Genomic DNA, 26,814 nt, shown 5'->3' with positions numbered 1-26,814 from the left:
CAGGTCAGGTAAACTTTGAAGGCTGGAGGTGGTCAATAAAATTTGGAGGAAAGCAAGCTGGGAGGGATTCCAAAGGTGGCAAAGAGACAGAGGTGGGGAACCTGTAGACTTGGGGCCACATGTGAGGTCCCCAAGTATAGCCCTTTGATTGAATCCAAACTTCACAGAATAATCCTTAGGACTGGATTCACTCAAAGGGTCACACTTGAGGACCTAGAGGGCCTCAAAGCTGCAGACTCCCCAATTCTGGTAGGACATCTGGGGGACAGCATGAATGTACTGGGCATATGAATGAAAGAATAGCAATGAGGCAGGGGACAGAATTTTTTCTTAAAAAACCCTACCTATTACACAATTACTTTCCAAGGCTAGCACTGGGCAGTGTGTGACTTTCAACAAAGACATACAAGGTTCATAAGTCATTTTTATACAAGGCTACCGAGTATATTTACTACTTGAATACTTCAAGGACTAGTGATTTCATTGGCTGTGGGTACTTTATCCATTGATGCAGATCACAACTCTTTTATGCCTTACTAGACAGCCTTTATGAGTATCTAGGGCTGAAGATAAAAATCCTCATCTGGTAGTCAACCTATTTAACCGTTATACACATCAATAGAAGGGAAGTGGAATAAAGCAAGCATTTCCAGTTTGTAAGCTCCTTGAAGGTAAGACATGGATCTTACCCATTTTTTTTTTTTACATTTCCATCACCTCTGTAGCCTAGGATCTTGAAGCTGGTAAATGCTTAAGTTGGTTAATTATTTGAATGGATTAAATTGATTATAGATCAGGGGGCTGTAGAAAATCTGCTTTAGCTGTGTTAGTAGGTCAGGGCTAGAAGAGAGAGGTCTCTTTGATCCACAGAATGTTGGGATTGGAAGAGACACCTGGAGCCTTCTAGTCCAACTCTGCCTGAAATAGGAATTCCTTCTTAAAAAACCCTAGCAAGTGGCTATACAGTTTCTGTTTGGAAACTTCTTTTTCCATTTGCAATTTTTAGGACATTTTTCTGTATCTACAGGGTGTCCCTAAAGTCTGGACACAGAGGCAAAATGCATATTTTGAAGTATTTGGAATATGAACAGACCTTAGCCCCCTTGACTTCTTTTTCTGGGGTATGCTAAAGGAGAAGGTGTACTCAATGAAAATCACAGATGCAACACACTTGATTGAAGGCATAAAGAGTGAATGTACTAAAATTAACAGCAATGTGGAGTTATCGCATCAAGTTCATGTGAATCTTGCAAAGCGCATCAACCTTTGAATCACAAATGATGGAAATTATATTGAAGAGGTTATTTGTTAATATTCCAGTTAAATAAAATGTTGAAAATTTCATTCATTTCATTTCTTGAAAATATGCATTTTTGCCTATGTGTCCAGACTTTAGGAACACCCTGCATAGCGGAAAACATCAATTGCCACCTATTGATACTCTGGAACCAAGTAGTCCTTGTTCCATAGGACAGCTCTCTACATACTTGAAGATAGCTATTTATCTTGCACTCCCTAGGTCTTTTCTTCCCAGTATGAAGATGCTCAGTTCCTATAACACTCTATCTCCCAAATCCAGGCATTTTTACTGGCTGCCCCACATGCCTAGAATGCTCTTCTTCCTCATCTTTTCCTTTTAGCTTCCCTGGCTTCTTTCAAGTCCCAGCTAAAATCCTACTTTCTACAGGAAGCATTTCCTGATCTCTCTTAATTCTAGTGCCTTCCCTGTATTGATTATTTCCAACTTATCCTACACACACACACACACACACACACACACACACATATATATATATATATATATATACATATAGCTTATTTGTATATAGTTGTTTGCATGTTCTTTCCTCGATTATTGTGAGCTCCTCGAAGGCAAGGACTACCTTTCATGTATGTCCATCACTTTGCACAGTGCCTAGCATGTAGTAGGCTCTTATTAAATGTTTAATCATTGATTGACTGACTTAGAATGGAGTGCAGTACTCCAGTTGAGGCCTGACCAGGCAGAATACAGCAGCATTAGAATTTCCTTCATTTTGGTGTATTGCAGGTCTTGAATTTATAGCACTGGAAGTCAAGATTGTTCACCATGTAACTCCCCTTTTTAGGCTGGGCATGACTCAGGTGAGTTCTCTGGCATTTTAGATTCAAGATTTCAACAAAATGAGAGAGTCCTACAGTTAACAGAAAAGAGATTTACTCTGCAATAGCAAGAGAAAAATGCTCAACAAGGATAGGCATTGAAGATGCCTCAAACTGATTTAAGTGAGCAGAGTTACCTATAATGTTCCACCAGCCAAGTATGAGAGTGCCCCAGGAGCTCCTTGCAGCTGCTTTTTACTCAGGTGATGAGAAAGTGACATCAACAGCCTGAGCCTTCAGCCCCTTTAATCACTCAAGTCTCAATACCTTTTAAGGAAAAATTAGCCTAATTTAAATGGGGCAAAAGATAAGGATATTCCTTTTACAATCCCAGATGCAGATACTCCTTCTCCAAACTGTCCCACCAGCTATTTGGCATACAAAGCATTCCATCTCCTACTAGCTGTGCCTTTTTGAAAATGGCCTTCTAGGTCTAGAACATTCTCCTTCCTCTGCTCACCTCATGCAATCCCTCACTTTCTTTAAAATATAACCTCTTAGGCAAGTCTTTCCTGATCCCCACCCCCACCCAAGTGACTATTCTCTTTCCTTTTTGAAATTATTTTTGCATTTCTTTGTACATTCTATATTTACTTCTTTGTATACATGTTATATTCACCTGGTAAAATGTAACCTCTTTGAAGGCAAAGACTTTTTGTTTTTGTCCTTATATGTCCGGTGTCTACCATAGTACTTTGAACATAGCAGGCAGCCAGCTGGCATAGAATGCTAGACTTGGAGTCAGGAAGATTGGCGTTTGAATCCTATCAAAGATACTTACTAGCAGTATGACCCTAGGCAAGTCATTTAGTTTTTGTGTGTCCTAATGTTCTCATATATAAAATGGGGATAATAACAGCATGTACCTCACAGAGGTGTTGGGGGATCAAATGAATAACATATTTAAAGTCCTACTATTATTCTTATGACACTTAAATTTTTTTGTCAAATTGAATTGACCTTACTTGACCTCTCCAAAGCTCTGTTCAATTCTTGCGTGATCCTGGTCTCTCCAGTGACCATACCCTTATACATTAAATTGGATTCACCAAAAAATTCATAATAGGATAGGCCATTCAACTTCATTTTTGTAGGTCTCCTCTGTAAAATCAGTTTATATTAGATGACCTCTAAATTTCCTTCCAGCTCTAATATTTTGGTATTCTGTGATATGAGAAAGGACACGCCATGTAGAAAAATCACTCTTTTGCTTTGTCATCTGAATAGATTCTTGCTTGTGAAATGTGATTTAAGGGGACCTGGGATATGCCCTTAACTATCAGCTTGTCTTAGGGCCTGGAATTCTATCATTAGAGATTCATTCATCTTGAAAACTTTGAGGTCCTCAAAGGTCCTTAGATGAAATGCAAACACCCTTGGGAAAGGTAGCACTTTAAGTTCATCTAACAAATACTTCAGCAAGAGCCCTTTTGTCACATCACTTTCTAACCTGACAGCTAGCTGAGAGCAATACCTTGGAGGAATGTGATGAGGTTTTGGCAGGTACAGAATCGAGGAGGAGGAGGAGGGCGAGGTAGGCTAGTCTAGGGCAAATTCCCCCTTACTTTACATTTGAGCACAAGGCCCATTTTACTGTGGGGAACTCAGAGGAGTGGGCTCTTCTCAGAAGTTACCCAGAGAACTCAAATAGAGTCAAATTGACAGGGAAATGGAGGTGGGGGTGAGGGGTGAAAGGGAAGAACAGAGCTTTGGAACACCTGTCACCCCCTTAGGACTACTCCCTGGCCCCACCTTCACCCCCTTTGAGCAGCACTGACAGATGCTACACCCGACTATGCCCCACTCTAGACAAATGCTATTTTTGTTTCCAAAAGTCCTAAAACCCTAAAACCCTGATTGGTCCCTTATTTTATTCTTACAAACATTCCTTTCCTTTTGATCTTTCTCAGTTTGATGAATCTCCTTATGTAGGGTTTGATATGCTTATTGACTTTTCACAAAACTCCCCAAGCCATTTTCAGAGAAAGAGATTGATTTAGAGCTGGGGAGAGGGGAGGGGAAAGGAGTTTTAGCCATTTCAGAGGTTAGTAAACATGACAGCTGGTTGAGGATTAACAGAAAATCATGAATAAAATCACTGGGATTTGATAAGGGATTTTCACTCTCAGACAATTAAAGTTTTTTTGTCGTTGATGTTCTTTTTGGTTACCAAAAAAAGTGGGGGGTGGGGAGGACGAGGAATAGCTGAAGGTCATTAGAGGAACACTCAGTCTCATAAACTCCAGGTAGTTACTCTAAGAAACAAACAAACAAATCTTTTCCCTACCACTCCTGGGCTCCCTGAGATGTAATCATTGATCAGATATGATTGTAAAGAAATAAACCATTTTTTAATCCTATACATATGAAGCTGATTTCCCCCATCTTTTCCCTGCTCTCTTTCTCACTCACCCTCTCTTCTCCCCTTCCTCTGCTTTTTTTTTGTTATCTCCTCACAAATGGTTTCCCCACATAAATGTTCATAAAACTACTGACTATGTGCAAAACCTTCAGTAGGTATCTCTGCCCCTAAGATTGGCAATCTTACTGAGAGCCAGAACTCTCCCTCTCTGCAGCTAGGGCCAGTCACAGATAGAAATGGTTTTGATACAAAAGAATAATTCAATTAAAAGAGGTAATGAAGGGGATTGAAACCCTCCCCAAATACAGTAACTCTAGATCAGTGAAACTCATCATTTTCAGTTCAGGTCATGGCTGAATGAAGTGTTATAACAAGGCAAAACAAGAGCATTAAATGGGTCAAAAACTACACCAAGGCTCAGTAGAGCCTGACAAGTTAGAATTAGACAAACAAGCTGAAAAATGTCCCATTTATATTAAGAGGAGAAACCCCCTCTGGAATAAAAGAATTGGGTTTCTGTGTTATTTCTCCATGCTATTACACCTACATGGCCACAGAGAGAATTTTGATCCTGAGCAGAAATTTTGCTCAACAGATTAGAGCCCATGGGGTTACCCCACAAGGCATCTAGCCAGAACCTCAGAACAGACAAAAAAGTAGGTGTGAATTGTCCTTGCTTTGGATAATGTAGGAATGAAGGTATGAGAGAACCGTGCCTGATTGACCTATCAGTCCTGGCCAAGAAACAGTCTGCCAGAAGCTTACAGGCCAACAGGCAGCCCATCAGTATTCCACTGGAGAGATGTGGGCTGGGACACAACTGACCACTGACCCTGCAGGTGGATGCTCTTCCCCGCTCCTTTGCCTTATGCCTTTTTTTAGGGAGAAGCACTAGGAACTATTTGGAAGGAGAAAAATATGTGCAGACTGAGGATAATTTGTGGATGGGTTCTAAAATTACCTGACAGTGAAGGCACAGGGTAGGGGGAGGTGTCTCATGGAAAGTCTCAAAAGAAGTATGTTAACAGAGAATGGCATATCTTTGGGGGCCTTAAAGTTGAGGGGAGGAACTCTTATAAATTCAATTTTTTTCTGACACCTGCACGGAGTCACTTGTTTCTCTCAATTCTCTAACCCCCTTTCTCTGTCTCATTCATTAGTTCTTCTACTTCCCATCCCCTCAGGGTTGCTATTCTTTTGGTTTCTTTTCTCAACCTTATTTATTCATTTATTTGTTTGTTCATTTGTTCATTCATTTTTTTTATTTTTCACTGCATGGCCTCATGTAGGTAGGTGCTTTCAGTCACTCTTGCACAGAGGGAATATAGAGGCAGTGAAAAGAGTGGAAGATGGAACTGTGGAATGACAATTTTGAGGAGGTTGAGGGAGAAAGAAGACTTAGCAAAAGGAATATATCAGTTCCTAGAGAGATTAGGGGGAAAACCAGAGGAATGTAGTATAGTTATCCCTTCCACATTGCGACTTTACCCCTCACAGTTTCAATATATTGTGAGTTGGCACAAGAAATTAAATGGGCCTTTTCGGGGAGCTACAGATGATACGTGAAGGCCAGCAGATGACACAGAAAAAGTTTAGAAACTTAGAAGTGCATAAAATATATGTATAGTATTATATAATATCATCCCAAACTTTACAACAGGTTACTGTAAACAGCCCATAAAATAAAAAAAAAAATCAGACTTCACTGTTATGAAGGGAAGGTCAAAACTTTTACAAGGATTTTCCACATTGCAGGGGTGCCACACCCCTAACCCCTGTGATATGGAAGGCATAACTGTATTGAAGAAGCTAAAGGAAGAGTGAGTTTCAGGACAGAGGAGATGGTCAGCAGTGACCAATGTGGCAGAGGGTTCCAGGTGGATAAGGACTGAGAAAGGATCATTGGGTTTAGTGGATGGGAGATTATTGATCTCTGAGAAAGCATGGAAGGAACATGGGAAAGGTAGTAAGGCAGAGACTATACTATAAAGGATTGAATGAATGAGCGTTTAAAAAGAGTTATCCTCTCCCTCAAGGTTTCGTTTTTTCTCACTAAAATACTACCCATTTTTTCAACTATTCCTTATCAAATGATTTTTGGACCCTTCACTCACTGTTCTAGCTTAGATAATTTTATTGGAATAGGTTCTAATGTGTCAATGTTCATAAAATGAACTACATAATAGATAATACAACGTTCTAGATTTGGTCTGAATAGTGAAGAATGCTATGGTGCTACTACTAACATTATTCTGGTAGTATACTTCTATTAATATAGCCTAGCATTAAAATAATTTGTTTTAGGTTAGCATGTCTTTTTAGAGATAGCAAGATACAGTAGATGATGGCTGGTTAGGAAGGCGTAGGTTCTAATTCCACTGTCCCACATCCTGGTAATGGAACCTAGGGTATGCTGCCTAACTTCTAAGTGCCATACAGAGACTATAAGTTGTAGGTACCAAATTGCATTGGCAGAGAAGCTTCCCTGTTTGGAGTTCCGCATGCTATTCAAGTCATCGTTGTTCAGTTGTTTCAGTGGTGTCCAACACTTTGTGATCCCATTTGGAGTTTTCTTGACAAAAAATACTGAAGTGGTTTGCCATTTCCTTCTCCAGCTCATTTTATAGATGAGGAAACTGAGGCCAGCAGGGATAAGAGACTTAGGGTTAAGTGAGCCCAAGGTTACACAGCTAGTAAGTGTCTGGGGTCAGATTTGAACTCAGAGTCTTCTTGACTCTAAGCCCAGTGCTCTGTCCACTGTGCCACCTAGCTGCTGAATCAAATCACAGCTCTGGTTAAAAGAAAGTGTTAGCTCATATTGAATTTACAGCGAAGCTTGCAGATAGCTGTGTGACCTTGGGCTAGTGTCTTCCTCTGAGTCTCAGCTTCTTTGTCTGTAAAAATGGAGCATGTTGGATTCTATGATCTCCAAGGTGTCTTTCCAGTTCTAAATCTAAGAGGAAACCCACATCACCATAATCACCACCAAATAAGAATACATTTCTTTTTCTTTTCGCATAAACTACTATTAAATCTGGTCTTTCCCATTCTGAACTTCTATTTTGATATTTTTGCAATTTATCTTTTTAAGAACTGTCATCTCATAGCTATATATGTAAAGAGATTATATGGAAAAAGTATAAAATTTTAGGAGAGGTTTCCTATGGAAGATGGGATTTTAATTAAGACTTAAAGGAAGTCACAGAAGCCAGTAGGCAGAGATGAGGATGGAGAGCCTTTCAGATATGGGGGATAGCAAGAAAAAATGCCCAGAGCTGAGAGGTGTGTCTTGTTCATAGAATAGCCAGGAGGCCAGCATCACTGGATCAAAGAGTATGTGAGCATGCAAGAAATTGTAGAAACACTGGAAATGCAGGAGAGGGCTAGGTTATGAAGGACTTTGAACACCAAATACAGGATTTTGTGCTTGATCCTGGAAGTGATAGGAAATCACTCGAGTTTATTGAATAGGTGTGCGCGTGCGTGCGTGCGTGTGTGTGTGTGTGTGTGTGTGTGTGTGTGTGTGACATAGATGTGCTTTGGAAAAATAACTGGTGGATAAGTGGAGGGTAGATTGGAGTGGTTAGAGACTTGATATAGGTGGACCCACCAGTAGGCTACTGCAGTGGTCTGATTGTGAAGTGATAAGGACCTGCATCAGGGTGGTGACAGTGTCAGAGAGAAGGGGCATTTTCAAGAGATTATGCTATGGTAAACTTGACACACCCTGGCAATAGACTGGATAGAGGGATGACAGATAGTGAAGAGTTGAGGATAATACCTAAGTTGCAAGCCTCAGGAGTTGGGAGGATGGTATTACCTTTTGTAGTAATAGGGAAGGTGAGTATGGGGGTTTATGGGGAAAGATAATGAGTTCAGTTTTGGAGATGTTGAGTTAAAGGTGTATACTGGACATCTAGTTTGAGATGTCTGAAAGGCAGTTGGAGGTGGTAGACTAGAGGTCAGCAGAGAGGCTGGTGCAGGTAGATTTGAGAATTATTAGCACAGCAATGGTAATGAAATCCATGGGAGCTGATGAAATCACTAAATGAAGTAGCATGGAGGGAGAAGAGAAGTGGGACTAGGACAGAATACTGAAGGACCCCTTTTATTGAGGTATATGATCTGGATGAGGATCGAGCAAAGAAGAATGAAGACAGGTTACGTCATCATCATCCATTTTTTATCTTCTATAAATTTGTTATGTAATAAAATATGAGGCAAGGCAGTGGACTAACTAGAGATCTGGCCTTAGCATCAAGAAATCTAAATCTAGTTCTTGCCTCTGACATGGGTGTGACCCTGGACAAATCACTCCACATATCAATGTATCAGGAAACTCTTTAAGGCTATAAGTCAAAGAGAAAGTGCTGAGCTGCATTGGTAGAGGAACTTCCTTCCCAGGAGCTCCCTATACTGGGTTAAAAAATGGTGAATGTGCTTGGAACTTTTAGAATGAAAAGCTCTCCCAAAATGAATATGTTGACATTATTATTATTACATTACTGTTTCAACAAACAAGACTTATCTATTTGGTAGAGTACATGCCATATGATTAAAGTTTTCATGGTATTAATAATTGTTCAAAAGGTCAGTGGTTTATAGAACTGGACAGGGAATATATCATAAAAACCCATATATGAGAAGTTTTCATGTTGAATTTGCAGCTAATATTGAGGGTTTGACATTAAATCAAGACTTTTGGTAATACTGGAGCAGTGCATCAATTTTTTTTTCTATCAGGAAACAGGAAATCCTCCCATCTCATTCCTATTGTATTTACTTTCCCATTTGCCAAATAGATCTAGAAATGTCGCCCCTCTTTCTCCACAGCTTGTATCTCTGGGTGTGACTCTCACTGTTTGGCTCTGAAGGGATTTCTAATCAAGCTGTGTGGTCCAAGCTGGCTCTCACTACACAGAAAGTTTGGGCTCTGTTTATAAGTGTATCTACGAAAATGGCAAATTGGAACCTAATTCCTTTAACTGGTTCCCAGTTACAGCTCATAAGAAAGAGCACCAGCAAACTGATACAGCTTATTTTTTACAAGTGCCCAAACCACAGTTATTATCAGCATTTAGGTGCCCTTCTACAATCTGGCTCTCGGAAAAGGAGAAAGCAAAGAATTTCCCTTTGTTGTAGTGCTTTGATTCTTCTCTCCTGTTGGAGTTGTCCTAAGTGAAGGCAGAGCACGAGAAAATGAGATTGTGGCTCAGCACAAGGAATTGAGGCTAAACACAAGGAAATATTTCCTGACAGTAAAGGATATTCATCATTCAATGTGTTTTTGAGGGAGTGAGGTTGTGGATTTGCTTTCCCAAGAGGTCTTTAAAAATAGGATAGGCTTTTTCGAAATAGGATAGTCTCTCTTCTGTCTGGCATGGTTTAACTTTGGTGTGCATGCATGAGTGCGTGCGTGCGTGCGTGCGTGTGTGTGTGTGTGTGTGTGTATAGTAGTAGTACTAGTAGTAGTAGTAGTAGTAGTAGTAGCAGTAGTAGTAGAAGAAGAAGTAGTATTAGATGACTCTTGAAGCTCTCTTTCCTTTCTGGAATTCTGTGTGTCAATGGTGAATTGAACTATTTTGAGAGCATGTTGGGCCCTCACCATTTTTTTTCTCATCTGCTCAATGGGCTGAATTTTTTCATCTGTAACTTAGAAGACTTAACTTCCAAGACCTTAAGGTTGTTAATATGGACCCCAGGGCAATTCTGCCCTAGCTGTACTGTACTCTTAGAAGGAATAAATGGAGACAGAGGAAGAAGTGGGTGTGTTGAAGGGTTGGCCCCTTATATAGAAAGAATATATGTTTGTAGGTGTGGAGGGAGAGGGGAGGGGATAGGAGAAGGGGGAAAAAAGAGCCACTTTTCACTGGGTTATTTATTTCCCTTTCTGATTTCACAGAAGTGAGCCTCCAAACAGAACATCATTGAAAAAGACTAAACCTAAGATTTCATTTGTTATAAGGAATAATAATACCCAGAAATTCACCTTGAATTATTATACATATTTATTTTAATTTTTATGCCCATACTTCATGCATGTTGTATACTAGAAATGAATGTAAGTAAGCTCATTTGAAAGGATTACATTTTGGCCTTTTCATCAACATTGCCTGTAAGTGCACATAGTAGGGACTTAATAATTTCTTGTTGATTGATTGATAGGTACCAACAATCAATTCACAAGCATTTATTAAACCAACTTTTTGTTCTAGGTACAGGGATAGGTGCTGAGAAAACACATACAATGAATATAAAAATTCCCACTTACAAAGGGTTTACATTATGATGGAGAAAGTAAGTACATTTATACATATATATGTACATGAATTGATAGAAGCAGGGAACATCTAAGAAATTAACAAGAATCTTCTGTATATTGCTCTACCATGGTTTATAATGCCTGATTTCCAATCCAGAGATCGGTGAGTTGAGCTAGCATAATGTGGAGTGAGGATCCATGTGTGCTGAGGACTCTGTCCTTGTGTATGGCTTAAAGGGAAGCAGAATAGACATCTCTAGCCTCTTTTCCCTCCCTTTTTCAAGAGAGACTTTCACTCCTGCTAGGAGGGGAAGCAGGAGATTTGGGGTCAGAGTCACTCTGCTTTCCTCAGACAGAAGTAGGTACCAGGCTAGAGGAGATATGATCAGGTTCCATCAAAGTTTTGATTGCTTTGTCATTTCTAGGGGGTAGGAAGACACCAAGCTCTATATCTAAGGCTTGACCTCTTTCCCACCTGAGACCAATTCCACAATGAATAGACATACAGAATAGCAAAAAACTTCATTTATCCCAATAATAGGAGAACAGAAATCAGAGAAGATATACAAAGGAGAATATATACCAGACAACATAGAGTGAAGGAGCTCTCCCATTAAGAGCAAGGTAACTCAGCTCCACTAAGACAGAGTGTCCTGGATCTCACACCAAGGACAAACTCCCCAAAGTCTCTAGAGTAGCAAGTCTCTAGGGGGACATGATGAAGACTACTCATTCTTCTCATGATTTTCCAGAGTCTTTTCCTTCAGCAAGCAAACTGAAGAAGGGTTGGTTTCTTCCATCTTCTTTCTGGAAGTTGGAAGCCAAGTCAATGCTATGCTTGAAGAAGACTGACTTGGAGAGTCTCAAAGGTGGACTGGCTGGGAACTGAAGCTTTTGCCTCTTGACAGCTCAACTCCCTCCTTCATGGAGGGTGGGGCTTTCATCTCCACCAATAAAGAGAAAGTCCCATACAAATGGGCTTTGGGACAGGGGTTACATGTGTGTGTGTATGTATATATATATATATACATACACACATATGTATATGTATATATACATACATACATACATATATACATACACACACTATATATGTATGTGTATATATATACACATACATATATACACACAGACACACAGACATATATATATATTTAAAAGAATACAAACTATTGTGATGCGAGGCATGATTTAAGAATGTCAAATTAAAGGAGCTTAGTAGAGCCCTGTGCCTTGAAACCTGTAGAATTTGGCTTTTTTTTTTTTTTTTTGGTCTATAGGGTACATTACTGTTCTGGGAGAAAGCTGCCTCTTTTCTGAATGCCCATGCAATAGTTAGCAGGTCTGGTCCAGAGGAGCGAGCATGTAACTGATGGAGCATGTAACTCTTGTTGATTTCAGAGTCAAACAGCAGAAGGGCTGTGAATAGAGGCTATCTCACTGGATTGCTCAGACTACACCAGGACTGGCAAAGCCATGATACCTCCAATGACTTCATCCAAATCCGAAGGTCTCTGCTGCTCTGCCTCAAGCATATCACCAACATCCAGTCTGGCAGAGAAGGCTTCCTTGGGGCCCAAGGAATGGAGATTCTCTTTGCTACCACTCAGGTAAATATGGCAAGATGTTTACATAACGACTTATGATTCCAGAGTGGTTTATGTATATCAACTCATAAATCTCACAACAATTCTGTGAAGTATATAATGCAGAGATTTTTATCTTCATTTTACACATGGGAAAACTAATTAGTTCTTTGGTATTAGGTGGTGAGCACTGCAGTTAGTGTCAGGGGACCCGGGTTCAAGTCCTAAATTTATAACCCATTATCTGGATGACCTCAGGCAAATCATCAATTCCCATGGGCCTCAGATTCCTTATTTGTAAAAGGAAGGGGTTAGATTGAATGATTTTTCAGGTCCCTTCCAGCACTAAACCCAATAATGTTTGTGGTAGTTAAATGCCCAAATGGATTCAGATCTCATTTCTTTCTTTGTTTCTTCCTTCCTTCCTTCCTTCCTTCCTTCCTTCCTTCCTTCCTTCCTTCCTTCCTTCCTTCTTTTCTGGATTAGGGAAAATATCTGATCAGCAGGTACTTTAATATTTTTTAACTTTATATGAATATCTCTGAGTTTAAAACCTCCATCTGTGGTTTTTGGACTTAGATCTTTTCAGCCTGTTGTTCATATCTTCACTGGACATAACATGTAGCGAAAAGAAAAAGAAAAAGAAAGCTTGTTTTGCTTCACTTACGTTTCCTAATTAGTCAGCCTATCCACATCCCTCATCAATTTGTTTGCTCTTCTCTGGAGGCCCTTCACTACCTTCACTTTATTTTTGTCTGTATATCCCCAAGATTATGAAGTAGCTAAAGAGAGTACTGTCTTTCAAACACAGATTCTTATGAGAATTGTTTCTTAAAAAACTCACCCTTACCGTAATATAATACTATGAAACCATAAATAATTCTCTGCCTGCTATCACTTCTTTGTTTTATCAATCACCACAGCTACCATAATTTCCCTCTGTCACATGATTACTGCATTTTACATTAAGTTTCACTTGACGAAGTAGTCCTTTGGATTTTTGCAGGCCACCTTGTGTTTTGTTAGTGTGTGGTGTCCCAAGGTTCTAACTACTCCAGTCCCCCATGGAATATTTTCATTATTGTTGATGACTAACAGCTTGTGGGTTTCTTTGGTCTGCATACTTCAGCTGCATGCTGTTTATTCCATTGGATCATCTATGTTCACTGTCAGAAAACAAAGGTGAAAGAAAGGAAACAGATACAGAATCTAAAATTGTGCACATGTGATTCTGAGAAAATTGGGGGTGGGGCAGATAAAGATGGAATCAAGATGAGGACAAAAGATGAAGGGAAGGTCAAAAGAAAGCAGGAAAAGATTCATCCTTTAGATCAGTCTCTTAGGAAGATCATCTCTGGCTATTCAACTAAACTAAGTTACCCACAAATCCTTCCCCCCTTTTTGGTTATGATATGGAACAGAGGCAGAATTTGAATGAGGGCTGCATTATTACATTAGCTTCCTCTAATAGCAAGAAGCTGGCTTCGACAAATTTCCCTAGTCCTGTGTCATAGCCATGACTGATATGGCTTCAAACCCAAGCCTAGCGGGTATCTACCCAAAAGTGCAAATATTGGGGTCACTTTTAGTGAATAAACAGGACATGACACACTATATAACTTCTATCTAGAAGCACATATGAGAAGTGAAAACACTAATCTCTCCAAAGGTCAGAGACAAAATAAAAATGACAGCTTTAAAGGGGTGTGTGTGTGTGTGTGTGTGTGTGTGTGCGCGCGCGCGCGCGTATGTGTTGAATAATATACCACAGGAGAGCTGTCAAAAGGGACACCATGAAGGTTGAGAGATCTGACATCTGACATTCTCTCCTTGACAATGACATGTTTCTGTTTGAAGGGATGTCCCTCCTGGATAGAAATGAGACTATTTCTACTCCAGTGGTAAAGATGTAGCAAGTATTGAAGGGCCCCATGCCGCTGTGGCCTGATAATTATACCACAAGAGGTTACGAATATGCTCACATATGTGATGCTATTCTACCAGTCTGGTCAGGCCATAGTCCAGAGAAAGTACTGACACCATCTGGTTAGTTGAATTATATTTACATGAAGATCATTGGCATCGAACTACAGGCCTTAGTGTGACTGAAAAATTCAAAATTAAAAAATTCAACACTTATGTATACTTCAAGTCTCTCACCTCTAGTTTCTAAGTTGTGACTGTTGCTACCAGAGTCCATCATGTTGGATGACCTTGGGGGCAGAGCCAAGATGGCAGAATAAAAGCAGCGACTTGCTTGAACTCTCCCCCAAATCCCTCCAAATACCTGTAAAAATGACTCTAAACAAATTTTACAGCTGAACAACCCACAAAATGACAGAGTGAAACAATTTCCAACACAAGACAACCCAGAAGGTTGAGAGGAAAGGTCGATTGCACCAGGCTAGGAGAGGAGTGCAGTCCAGTGTGGCCCACGCTGGCACAGACGGGGCTAGAGCAGGCCTCAGGGGCCTGAATCACTAGCAACTGTGGTGGTTTCCAGACTTCTCAACCCACAAGTGCCAAAGACAATGTAGAAGGTCTGTGGGAAAGGTCTTTTTTGTACCTGGGTGAGAGAGGAGCATGGTCCAGCCTCAGCCCCATGCTGGCAGTAGCAGCAGCAGTGGCTGATTCTGGAGCTCTGGGCCCACAGATGGTGGGGGGATCAAACAGCTGATCACAGGGGGATTGCAGGGGATCTCTCTGCTAGTGCTGAAGCAGGATTCTCTTGTTTTGCCCTGCTTGCATCTGGGTTGCAGTCCTGGGGTGAGGAGGAGCGCTGGTGTGGCAGAGTTTGTGGCTGCAGTGGAGAGGGAATCCTCCTCACAGTTCTAAGGCAGAAAAGAGTGCTTATGGTCGCTCACAGACCAGAGCATAGGCCAGGAGAGGAGTAAACACCTCTCCTTTAATCATACCACCCTAGAAGAACTGAAAATTTACAGGCTCCTAGAAGTATCTCTGAGAACAGCTCCACAAAATCGCTAAAGTTTGGGCCAGGACACTCTACACACTGGAAGCAGAATCCTACCTTAACAAAGAGTTAGAAAGTCAAGTATTTGGCTTGGCAGATGAACAAACAGCATAAAAAAACTCAGACTATAGAATCTCACTTTGGTGACAAAGAAGATCAAAACATATAACCAGAAGAAGACAACAAAGTTGAAGCTCCTACATCCAAAGCCTCCAAGAAAAATATGAAATGGTCACAGGCCATGGACGAGATCAAAAAGGATTTTGAAAATCAATAAGAGAAGCAGAGGAAAAATTGGGAAGAGAAATGAGTGTGATGCAAGAAAATCATGAAAAGTGAGTCAACATTGGATGACCTTGCCTCATTGTTTCAAGGTGGCACATTGTCACTTAGATGAAGTAGGCCAGTAGTGTCAAATTCAATAGAAACTAGGGCCACTAAACCATACACAAAAATCACTAAAGGCTACATGTTGACTTAGAAAACCACATATTAACACTTTATGTGTTCTATTACATTTTAAATTATTTTGTCAAATATTTCCCAATTACATTTTAGTCTGGTTTGGGCCACACTTGGGAGTGTTGCTGGAGGCTGCATTTTTGGCACCATGGAAATAGACTGTAGTATAAAGAAAAATTTCAAATATATTTTTGTAGCTTAGGCATTCAGTCAGACTTTTGGTGTTCATGGGCATGAAAAGAAGATGGAGAATGGTTTGCTAGATTTGAAAAAATTTCTTCATGATGCATTATATTAGGACCCCTAGAGAAAAAAACAGGAGAGAAACGATATTAGGATGTGGTTGAATCACTGTTTTGGGGAAAAGGGGTTGAAGGTAAAATTAGAAAGTAGCTTAAAGTAGGCAGAAAGAAGATTCCTCATTCTGAACAAGTATTTCTTACAAGGCCCAAAGAAGGAGCTACAAATTGTGAGAAATGTTTGCAAATCACTGCTACCATTGTTCACCAGAGGACAGGTATTATAACGGAAAGTATGGCAGAGTATTCCTTATTTCATTGAGCAGCATGTACGTAGAGTAGTAGTCTTTCCATAGGATCAAGTTCTAGTGTAAGGACTATATATTTTCTACGGCCGTTTCCTTATCCTCAGCCTGTTTCCTTATCCATAACATGAGGAAGCTAGACTACATGACCTCTAAGGCTGCTTTCAAACCTAAAACTAAGATACTATAATCCAACTATAGTAGATGATCTCTAAGGTAGGTCTGAAATCTTCTAATTATGAAATAGTTGCTCTCCTATTTCCTAAATAGCTATTTCCTAAGTACCTACTGAGTATTTAGAATATTTGATTAGCAACTAGCACAACCTCCTTAATAATTTATCTAAACAGAAGCAATCCCTTCTTGGCTTTAGTCTGAAGGTATTAATGGTAAATATAATTATCAGCAAAACTTGATCTCATTACCTACCTGTTTTCTCTTCTTCTGGGTACTAGTTACTACCTTACACTTTCCTGGCAGCAATGTTCTCTCTAAGTAATGTCTAGCCTCATTGTCATGAACTCATTCAATGGATGTTTATCGAGTACCTACTAATGTGCAAGTTACTAGGCTAGGCTACGGGGAGGGGGAACTAAAAAGATGAGTAAAACATAGTCCCTATCCTCAAGCAGCTTATAGTTTAGGAAGAACAAAGCAAAATAAAAAAATGACCAAGTCAATATATGATATGTTAGAAGTAAAGCATGTGTTTAATAAAATTTTGTTGAACTGAAAGAAGACATTCATATAGGAGGAAATATAACCACCATCCTCATTATTAAAGAGTTTTTTTTAAATGGCTATATATACATACATACATATGCTCTGTTTATGGTACAAAGGTTTTGCCATACTTCCTTACTCTGTGCTTGAATTGGATAGGCCTCCTTGGGTTGATTGAAAAACTTCATTATGCTTTGTTAGTGGCTTGTTCAGCTAGTTCCTTTGCAGTTTATTATATAATAGTTTAGGAAAACTCTCAGATATGTCCCTTACATAGAGAGGAATACCTTCAAGCTTTCATGAGGACTCCTGTTACAGAATCTTATAGCACCAGCCTAGTAGGTTTCTGTGGGCTGCTTTGGAGACTCCAGACTAATACCACTGAAGCTTGATAACCCCTTTTTTATAGGGGAGAACTCTGAGTCAGACCAGGTTTCAAGACCCTGAAAGCATTTTAGAGTATGGCTTTTTATTAAGCAACTGAAGATATTTGACCCATCCTAGAGATGGAAACAACAGTGTACTGTACTTCCATCCCATCCATTTACCACTAAGAGAGGTTCCTGATATTTGCCCCAAAGCTGTTGAAATAGGACATCTGGTTTGTTCCATTTTCTTTTACTGGTATTCTTCACTGGAATAAAATGTTATGGTTTTGTAAGTGGTTTGACTCTTCCCTCTCCTTCCAACCACTTAGCCCTCAACTCCTTTCATATTCCAGAATCTTTTTTTTGGCAGAAGAGGTAGTATATAGAATTCAATCCATTTTCTTCTATGTGCTGATTGGATTTTGTGGAGATAGACCTCAGTTGTGTTATGTGACACCATCATATGTAAACTTTCAGATGTCATTACAGGAATTATGGAGAAGGTATCACCCTGCTTTGATCCTTTTGGCAGCAGACTAGGTATGAACTAATTCAATGTTTATTGAGTACCTATTATGTGTAAAGCACTATGTTTGGCGTATCAGTGGAAACTATAAAGTAGATAAGTTGAATAAAACACCGTCCCTACCTTCAAGGAGTTAACAGTTTGCCAGAGGAAATAAGAAAGATATACAAATAACTATAAAGAAAAGAATAAATGCCACAAGAGAGGTATAAACAAAAGCAACAATGTTCAGAAAATTGAGATTTCAGGATCAGGGAAGACTTCATGGAAGAGGTAGCATATGAGCATGACCTTGAATGATGATAGGATTTTGATAGAGATGGAAAGGAGAAATTTAGAATAGAAGGAATAGTGTGAGGAAAGGCATGCAAGCAGGAAATCTCGGGTTTTATATGGAAAGTAATGAGTGCAAAGGAGTTGTGTTACTTGACTGGAGCACAGTAGTATATACATAAGGGAACGCTTTTCCTTTATTCACTCTTCCAAACAAATTTTATTTGCCCTGCAATGAGATTCATTAGAATCAACACACTGCGCTTTGACAAGAGGTATTTTATTTATTTGGGCTTTTTTTTGCTTTTGCTTTTTTTAACTTCTTGATTTACATTTTATCTTTATATGTCATTTTCTTGTTCTGCTTTGATCAAGTGACAGGTGAAAAAAGAGCAATAATTTTACCAAATCATCTACTTAGTCCCAAAGGGAACAGGGAGCATAGGTCCTCTCATCCCCCACTCTCTGGATAACTGAAAGCTTTTTAGAATAAATTCTTATTAATAATACAGAGAAAATAAAAAATAGAGATGCAGCTATACAACAGAGTTTATTTTCCATATTTATATTGTGTTTCAAATGTGCAAGACTCTTAGTAGAGTGCCTTCATAATCATCGGAACCCTACTGACAGGGAGCTCTCTAATCAATATGACGTTGCTTTCTCTAGAATTACCTGGGTAATCAAAGCATGGATGCCATCACCTCAATAGTAATTCAGATCCTGAGGAAATGCTACCCCAAATGTTCATTGCCCTTGGCCACAGCGAGTAGCTACTATTCCTTCTCTGTTCCTGGGAGCATGAACTCTGGACCACCATGTGCTGTAAATGAAGGTAAGCTAAAGGGACAGTGATGATCTTCAAGGTTTTCCATGTGTTAATATCTTTCTCCTGTACCTCCCCTTTGTATATGTATGTGACCCAGAGAGATAGAATTGAAGGATGGAACACGTGACTCTTCATTGGTCAAGATAATTTAGTCCATAGGCAAAGTAAAGACAGTTCTGGGACTATTAATTTTAAAAAGCACTTTAATGGATATGTTACCTCATTGCTATGGGCTCTTTCCCTTTCTCTCACTGGTGCAGATCACAACCCATCTGAAACCCTTCTACATTTTGGGTTAAAATTCAAAGCTCTTTCGAGTTTCCCTTATTAGTTTTTTTTTCCTGCTTAATTAGAAAGGTCATAAAAATCTGAAGTATACCCAAGGATATGGATTTGTACACAGCCATTTGAGCTGGTTTGAAATCTCTTCTGACTTCTCTGATATAATACCTTACAATGCTGTTTTGTAGTGACATTAAGTCACAAAAAAGGCTAACTTGAAGTAGACATTCTAGATGAGAATGATTTGTCTTTTAAGAGGTTAGTCTTTTACCATATCTGACTCTATTAGAAAATTTCTGATTTAATTGTTAGAAGATTCCAGTGACTCTTTTTCCTATTCCAACCTTCATGGAACTCTTTTATCTTAGAATATTTTACCTGTATCCTCCCTGTTGACTTATTTCGTCTTTTCATCTGTAAAATGAGGAAATTAGACTAGGTGACTTTTAAAGGACTTTCCTGCTTTAACATTTTATATATAAGTATTTCTAAGGTTTTGAGAATATTCCATAGTTTTGCGACATACAGGATGATCATAGATAGCATCATAGATTGAGATTTGGAGGGGACCTTAGAGGTCACCTAGTTCAACTTTCTCATTTTACAGATTAGGAAAATGAGGTCCAGGATGGTTAAATGATTTACCCAAGGTCACGCAGGTGATAAAAGGAAGACCCAGGGATTACACTTGGTCATGTGATTCAAAGGCAACAATCCATTGTACATTGCAAAGGGACGTAACTGTTAGTGTATAGAGGCCTTGATGTGAGAGTGCCAAAAAGAATACTGAGGAAGGGATAATTCTGCCTTGTACCCTCTTCCGAGACAATGACATAGAGATTTGCTATTTTCTTCTCTGTTGGATTTGCATTCTGTTTATTAGCTGGTTAAATGCCCTGTTTTCAGGTTGCTGAGTGCACCTACTTGTGCATAAACAAATAAGGGCCAGTGCAGTTGCTGGGATGTAAATAGGGCGATACAGACATATAGAAAGATTGCTTAATTATGTGAAGTAAGCATGCTAACTGACTTTCTATAAAAGTCAAAATCCAGAGGGAGATGAAAAATCATTTATCCATTTCACTTATTCCCTCTGCAGATGATTTTGAAGAGGATGGTCAGGAAGAGGAAGATGAAGACTCAGATTCTGAAGAAACAAAGGAGGAAGTAAGTACACTGATCTCTGGTTTGAATGATTCTCTTTTTGTGTATTGCAAAGGGAGGCATGTCTTTGCAAGAAAAATCAGATTTCTATTCATCCAAGTCACAGGCTGTATCACAGAAGGTAGCTTAGTGCTGTTGGCTAAAGCTAAGCAACAGTGGTATTTTCCAAATACCTTGAAATGCCTGGCGAAATGTCACAATGGAAAAACAAAAGCCGTCCAACATGATGGTACCAATGCTCTATCAGACTAGAGAACAAGGGCTTGAGTCTCTAATTGATACTTTAGTATGGCACGGTGTTTTAACTAATTTTACTAACACTTAGTTTTAAAATAGTTTTAATTACTTAAACTAACATTTAACACATTGCACATTAAATGAATATATCTAGCACAAGCAAAGAAGACAGAGGTGAAATCAACTTGGCACTCAGTGTCAGTCACCCTTTTCAAACAGTATCTTAAATATGCCATTCTGCTTTATCATCTACCCTCTGTTGTCCCACAGTGGGCTGCTTCTAGGTTTGGCAACTCTGAAGGTGCAAGGTACAATTGTTTTTCATTTTCCCACTCAGGGAATGGACTTGGGCAAATTCCCTGTATTCGGTTTGCCTTAAAAATCTCACCCACAAGATGAAGAAATGAAGCAAGTACCGCTTCACAAAATTCTTGGGGAGGAAAACTCGATGAAATCCTTGCGAGGAACTTTTCCATAAGTTCTCTATAAACGTATCATAACCATCACTCACCTGGCTAACACTTGTGGCAGACGTCTAGAGAAACGCGTCTGTGCGACGACACTAGGTTTAAACTGCTATTGACACCCCTGTATTCTCAGGGTTTTGTTGATAAATAGAATCATTTCTGAAGTCATCAGGAGCAAATTGGTTCTTTACTGTGGTTTGGCGGTGCATGCCAATGGAGTGTGTGCTGAATTATTTGAATAACACTGGGCTGCAGCAGCCATTCATCAATGCCACTCCCTAACTTGCCTCCCGCTTGCTCTTCAGTAACTGAATGCTTGACACTGGGTGTCGTTCCCCTCTTGTATCTGATGCGGAGGGACAAGTAGTGCATCAGTGCATGGCTGCATTCTGCATCGGGGATGTTTCAGATGGTATCCTGAGCTCCTGCTTTGCAGATAACTGCAGGGGAAACTTAAAAAAAAAAATAAATAAACAAAAACCAGCTGGGAAATAAGCACAAGACAAATTGGTGCAGGGACTAAAAGCTATTCATCAACATGTGCCAAGCAAAATAGCAGATGAGATTTCTATGCATGAGCATGACCACCAGAGAGATGAGAGTTTTTGTAGTTGTTTGCCTCTGTGTCATAACCCCCTACTAAATCGTAAGCTTCAGGAGGCCAGAAACTGTATCTTATCTTTAACTTTGTTTCTCCCTCAGTGGCTTGCAAAGTTCTCTGCACAGAGCAGATGATTAATTTGTTTCATGAATGAATGAAAGAATGCCAGATATCAGAGCTAAATTGATTCTAGGGTGGGGTACATCCAGGTAAGGCAGAGGGCCAGAAGACTAGGTTTTTGTTAGTGGAACCAAGCTGCACCTCCTTGGAAGTGACTAAGAAATATGGACTGCAGGACAAGGAGCCAAGAAAACCTTAATTCTGATCACAGCAATAAACCCGGCTCTGCGTGTGGCCACTCTGTGCCTTGGCTTCCATCTCTTGGAAAGCTGTAGTAATCATTTTGATCTGTTTTCCTTGGGAAGGACAAATAGCCTGTATCTATGTAGTGCTTTGAAAATGGAAAATCAGGTAGTGCGCTCAGAAAGTACACATGGGCTGGAGATGCGATTGAGTACCTTGTGGTGTGTGCAGCATTGCTACAGTACCATGTTGGGAACCAAGGTCCTACAGTGGCAGAAGTAGAGACAGAAATTGTATATGTTTGGCAGGTAGTTAGAGCTATCTTTTTTTTTCCTCTCCTATCTGCTCTCTCTGAATGTGCACATGTGACAGAGGTGATGCTTAGTGTCAAGATTAGTCATTAATGCCAATACATTGGTAGGTGAGATAGGCATGGCCTTGAGATAATTCTTTTGCTGATCCTCATTTATAAAATTGTTTTAAATTCTTTATTTTAGGAAAAAGGTAGTGATCTGTTTTTTCATTTCATGTAAAATTAGCTCTTATGTGGATTTATTCAGAAATTCAGGTCGATCCTAAACGTCCTTTTCTAAAGAAGTATTACAAGTTGCTTTAGCTTCAATTTTTAACTCTTTATCCCTCCATAAGGTATTTGCTAAAGTTGAAACTTATTTTTTATTGACCTATGTGTCATGTGTACAAAAAGCTTTGCAAACCTTAAAGCACTATAAAAACATTTTTTTCATTAATATGCATTAGCTTGTTGGTGTCAACTAGGTATCTATTTCAGAGTTGTCCAACCCAGGTTTAGGATTTCAAGAAATATAGACACATTTTCACACTAAGTTCAGGGCAATAAGTACCGTGTTTATAAAAAATATACACAAATACTGTAGATATTCACTCATACATGAAAAGTACAAGAGTTTAAATACAAGACTGACCAACCACAATTACAGAGGACTCATGATGAAACAAGCTATCTACCCTGAAATAGAGAGCTAATAGACTAAGCATAGATTGAAGCATATTTTCTTTCTTTCTTTTTTTTTCCAACATGGCTAATTTGGAAATTTGTTTTACATGACTATATATATTTGTAATTTTTTTGCCTCCTCAGTGGGTGAATGGATGGAGGAATATGATCTGGAACCAAAAATAAAATAACATTGAATGAAGAAAAGAATATAAGTAAACAACTTTGGTCCACTTTTTTGTCACCTGCAGGATGTACATCTTTTATCCAGGAAAATGAGGCTATCTATATAACTGCACCTGGATTTGCCGCTGTATAGTTAGCAGACTCTGGAGGTTGTAAGGTTTTGTATCAAGTCAAATAAAGAAAACCAGGGCATCTTACAAATGCATTAATGTAGGGTCAGCTTGAGTTAAACACAGCAGGTGGAGCTCATGGATACTCATCAGTAACTAAGGCTATTTCCATTTTCATGTGTTCCTTTCCTGGGCAAAAAGAACTTGGTCTGCCCAACCTGCCACTTGGGCCTTCATTCAGAGGCTCTAGGCATCACATTCTACAGGCTTTTGAATTCTGATTCCTTTTTTCTTTATTTGAATAGCTAACTCTCCTGGAATCGATCAATATATTTCAGTTTCCTTTCTGGAGCCTACTCTATTGTTCTGGGTTAGTCTGACAGGAGCTCAATGTAACTTTGAGTCAGTCTGACTATTCCTCTTCATATTCTTACCAATACCTTCTGTTTCTTTACCCATTATGGAGAGAGAAATAGAGAGAGGGAGTGAGTGAGAGGGAGAGAGAGAGAGAGAGAGAGAGAGAGAGAGAGAGAGACAGAGACAGAGAACCTTTTCTCACTGAGCAATCATCAACATGACAAAATAGTTTATATTCCAGAAGGCAGCTAGTTGGCACAGTGGTTAGAGTGCTGGGCTTAGAGTCAGGAAGAAGTGAGTCAAGCACTCAATTAGTTTTGTGACACTAGGCAAGTCACTTATTCTCTGCATTAGTTTCATCATCTGTAAAGTGGGGAGAATAATAGCACCTACCTTCCAGGATTGTAAGGATCAAATGATATAATATTTGTAAAGTGCTTAGCTGAGTGTCTGGCACATAGTAAATGCTTAATAAATCTTTCCTTCCTTCCTTACTTCCTTCCTTGCTTCCTTCCTTCCTTCCTTCCTTCCTTCCTTCTTTCCTTCCTTCCCCCTCTCTCTTTTATCCTTTCCTTCTTCCCTGCCTTCTTCCCTGTATTTCTTGCTCCCTCCTTCCTTCCCATCCACCTTCTGAGAAAGTGTCCATGTCACTATGTCAAGTGTCACATGTCAAGTGTCACTATACTATCAAAGGTGTCCTTGGCACACACAAAAAGGTTAAGAATCACTACCTAGCCACTTGTCCATAAAGTCATCCTTAAGGAGGGTAGGGGAGAATAGCATGGACTAATGAGATTTGCAGTGAATACAGATAATTTTCATAGATGAAGAAACTGAGGTTCAGACAGGTTTCCTCAAAAAGACATTGAAGTAGCAAAGCCAGTCTACAAAACATCATCTGACTAAAAGTATGACACTTTTGCCACTACACCATGCTTCTGTTAAGTCTACTATGTCAATCTCCTTGTCTATAAAATTATCTTTAGGAAAACCTCATGGTGGTCTACATGAAATTTACTAGGAAAAAAAAGAAAAAAGTAGTCAAGTAGGTTAGGAAGGGAAAGAAGATAGCAGGGAAAAGGCAAAGGGTACTGATTTTCTTACCCTGCCCCAAAACATTAGTTTTGCACATTTTTTAGATTTGGAGGTGTATATTAGACCACAAAGAATCCCTTTTTTCTTTTTCTTTGACTTTCCCCCATTTGCTTATTTATTTTAACATTTATATTTTTAAAGTTTGAGTTTCAAATTCTCTCCTTCCAGTCCTTACAATACCCATTAAGAAAGACTTCCTTTCTTCTTGTTAATTAACCCAAGGTACAGACTCTTCACTTATATTATTATTTTCCTGCTCACCTTCCATTAAATATATAATGGGAAATTTGATCTAGGACTATTGGGAGCATAAAAAGCATTCTTGGGCTAGCCCCCAACATAATGAAAGGATTGGAGATGAAACATTTATGAGGGAAAATGCAAGATTTAGGATCGCTGAAGAGTACCGGCCCTAGAGTCAGTAGGACTTGAATTCAAATGTGACCTCAGATACTAGCTGTGTGACCCTGGACAAGTCACTTAACCCTCTTTGTCTCAGTTTTCTCATCTGTAAAATGAGCTATAGAAGGAAATGGCAAACGCCTCCAGTGTCTTTGCCAAGGAAACTCCAGAAAGGGGTCATGGAGAGCTGGATATAATTGAAACAACTCAGCAACAAAATGGTCCTACTAGGGCTGGGGATAGGTACTAGAGATAATCTTATGCTTTTCAGCATTAGAATTTTGCAATTGTCAAGAATACTTAGCTAGTTTGTACCAGACCTCTACTTGTGGTCTCCTTAACTGTACTTTCTGTATTTACTTTTAAAGGATGATGACTTGGAAACGGATTTGAAAAAGCTTACCTCAAAACCAGTTCTTGGCTGGACAGAAGAGGAGCTGAAACAGTATGAGGCAATGTGTCTCGAACTCTCCCATAATTTCCAGGTATGTGTATGTCTGTGCTGGGGGGAGGGAGGAGCATTACTCACTGTGCCATTGAATACCTGTGATATATCATAATATAGAGAGCACTGGAGGCCAAACAGAGGTTCCAGATGGGGGTTATTGATCATCATTAGCAATCTGTTTCTGGGATTCCTTGCATCTTATTGAGTTAAAGCTAGGTGGCAAGTGGAAATTCTGGAAAGATCAATTTTAAAGGATGGAAGGATTATAAATATGAAAGCCCTTCTGAATATGGAGAATAGAAACAAATTCCCACAATTCCTTTAGCCACTGGCAATACAACTAATCATTTATAGTATGGGGTGTCTTAATCCTATAATTAAAATAACAAAAGTTCTGGGTAAACCAGCCATTCAACTTAGATGTTTCCTTGAGGTCCCTTTTATCTCTTTATTCTGGAAAACTCTTGCGAGACCATTATCTGTAATACACGGCAGTAATTGCAGTATTTTGCAAGTTCATCTGTGAAATTCCATCATGATTATTGACCTCCATCCCTGCCTTCTAATTCTTATCAATGCAGAGTGGGTCATTTAATTCCAGGAACTGGTTCAGTATGAAATCTTTCCATCTCATCCTGAATGTTTTTGGCTCCTACATGAAACTTCAGTTGTTGCCAACTCATTCCTGACTAGATGGAAGAGTGTTCCCTGCCCAAGAATTTAAGCAATTCCCCGAAGTTATTAGAGATTTTATGGAACTTTAAGTTAGACCTATTAACTACCACAGTCAGCTATAACATTCCCTAAGCACAATATACCTTTTCTCACAGTGGTCACTAAAACAGCAATATACTATGGGATGGGGTTGGAATTGGAGAAAATAGAGATGAAGTAGGGGTAGAATGTGATATATGAAAGCAGTAATCTCCACTCACCCTACCTAAGGCTACCTTATCCTTAACTAAGTATCAGAGCATATGGTTTTTCCCTGTTATTAGTTGAAGAGTCTTCCTTTAGATACCCCTACTTAATTCATGAATTTAGTCCAGAGCCTAAGAATTGATTAAGTTCTTTGCTAATGCCCAGGTCTCAATATATTTCATTTTTTAGACAATTTAGTGAGCTTTTAAAGTTATCT

At 39.3% G+C, this 26,814-nt stretch overlaps 1 protein-coding gene across 1 annotated transcript in view; it reads left to right on the top strand.

Annotated features, from left to right (window-relative positions):
• The window catches only part of AGBL1 (ATP/GTP binding protein like 1), an 864,618-nt gene that overhangs the window by 91,991 nt on the left and 745,813 nt on the right, over positions 1-26,814 (top strand). Inside the window, exons 7-10 of the mRNA XM_036736570.1 lie at positions 12,168-12,376; positions 18,889-19,054; positions 20,430-20,497; positions 25,597-25,713. Of these exons, the coding sequence (XP_036592465.1) occupies positions 12,168-12,376; positions 18,889-19,054; positions 20,430-20,497; positions 25,597-25,713 (560 nt within the window). The remainder of the gene's footprint in view (positions 1-12,167; positions 12,377-18,888; positions 19,055-20,429; positions 20,498-25,596; positions 25,714-26,814) is intronic.

This window comes from Trichosurus vulpecula, chromosome 8 (assembly GCF_011100635.1).
Source record: "Trichosurus vulpecula isolate mTriVul1 chromosome 8, mTriVul1.pri, whole genome shotgun sequence".
In the NCBI taxonomy this organism is placed as follows: domain Eukaryota; kingdom Metazoa; phylum Chordata; class Mammalia; order Diprotodontia; family Phalangeridae; genus Trichosurus; species Trichosurus vulpecula.
This window is presented reverse-complemented; position numbering and strand designations above follow the sequence as displayed.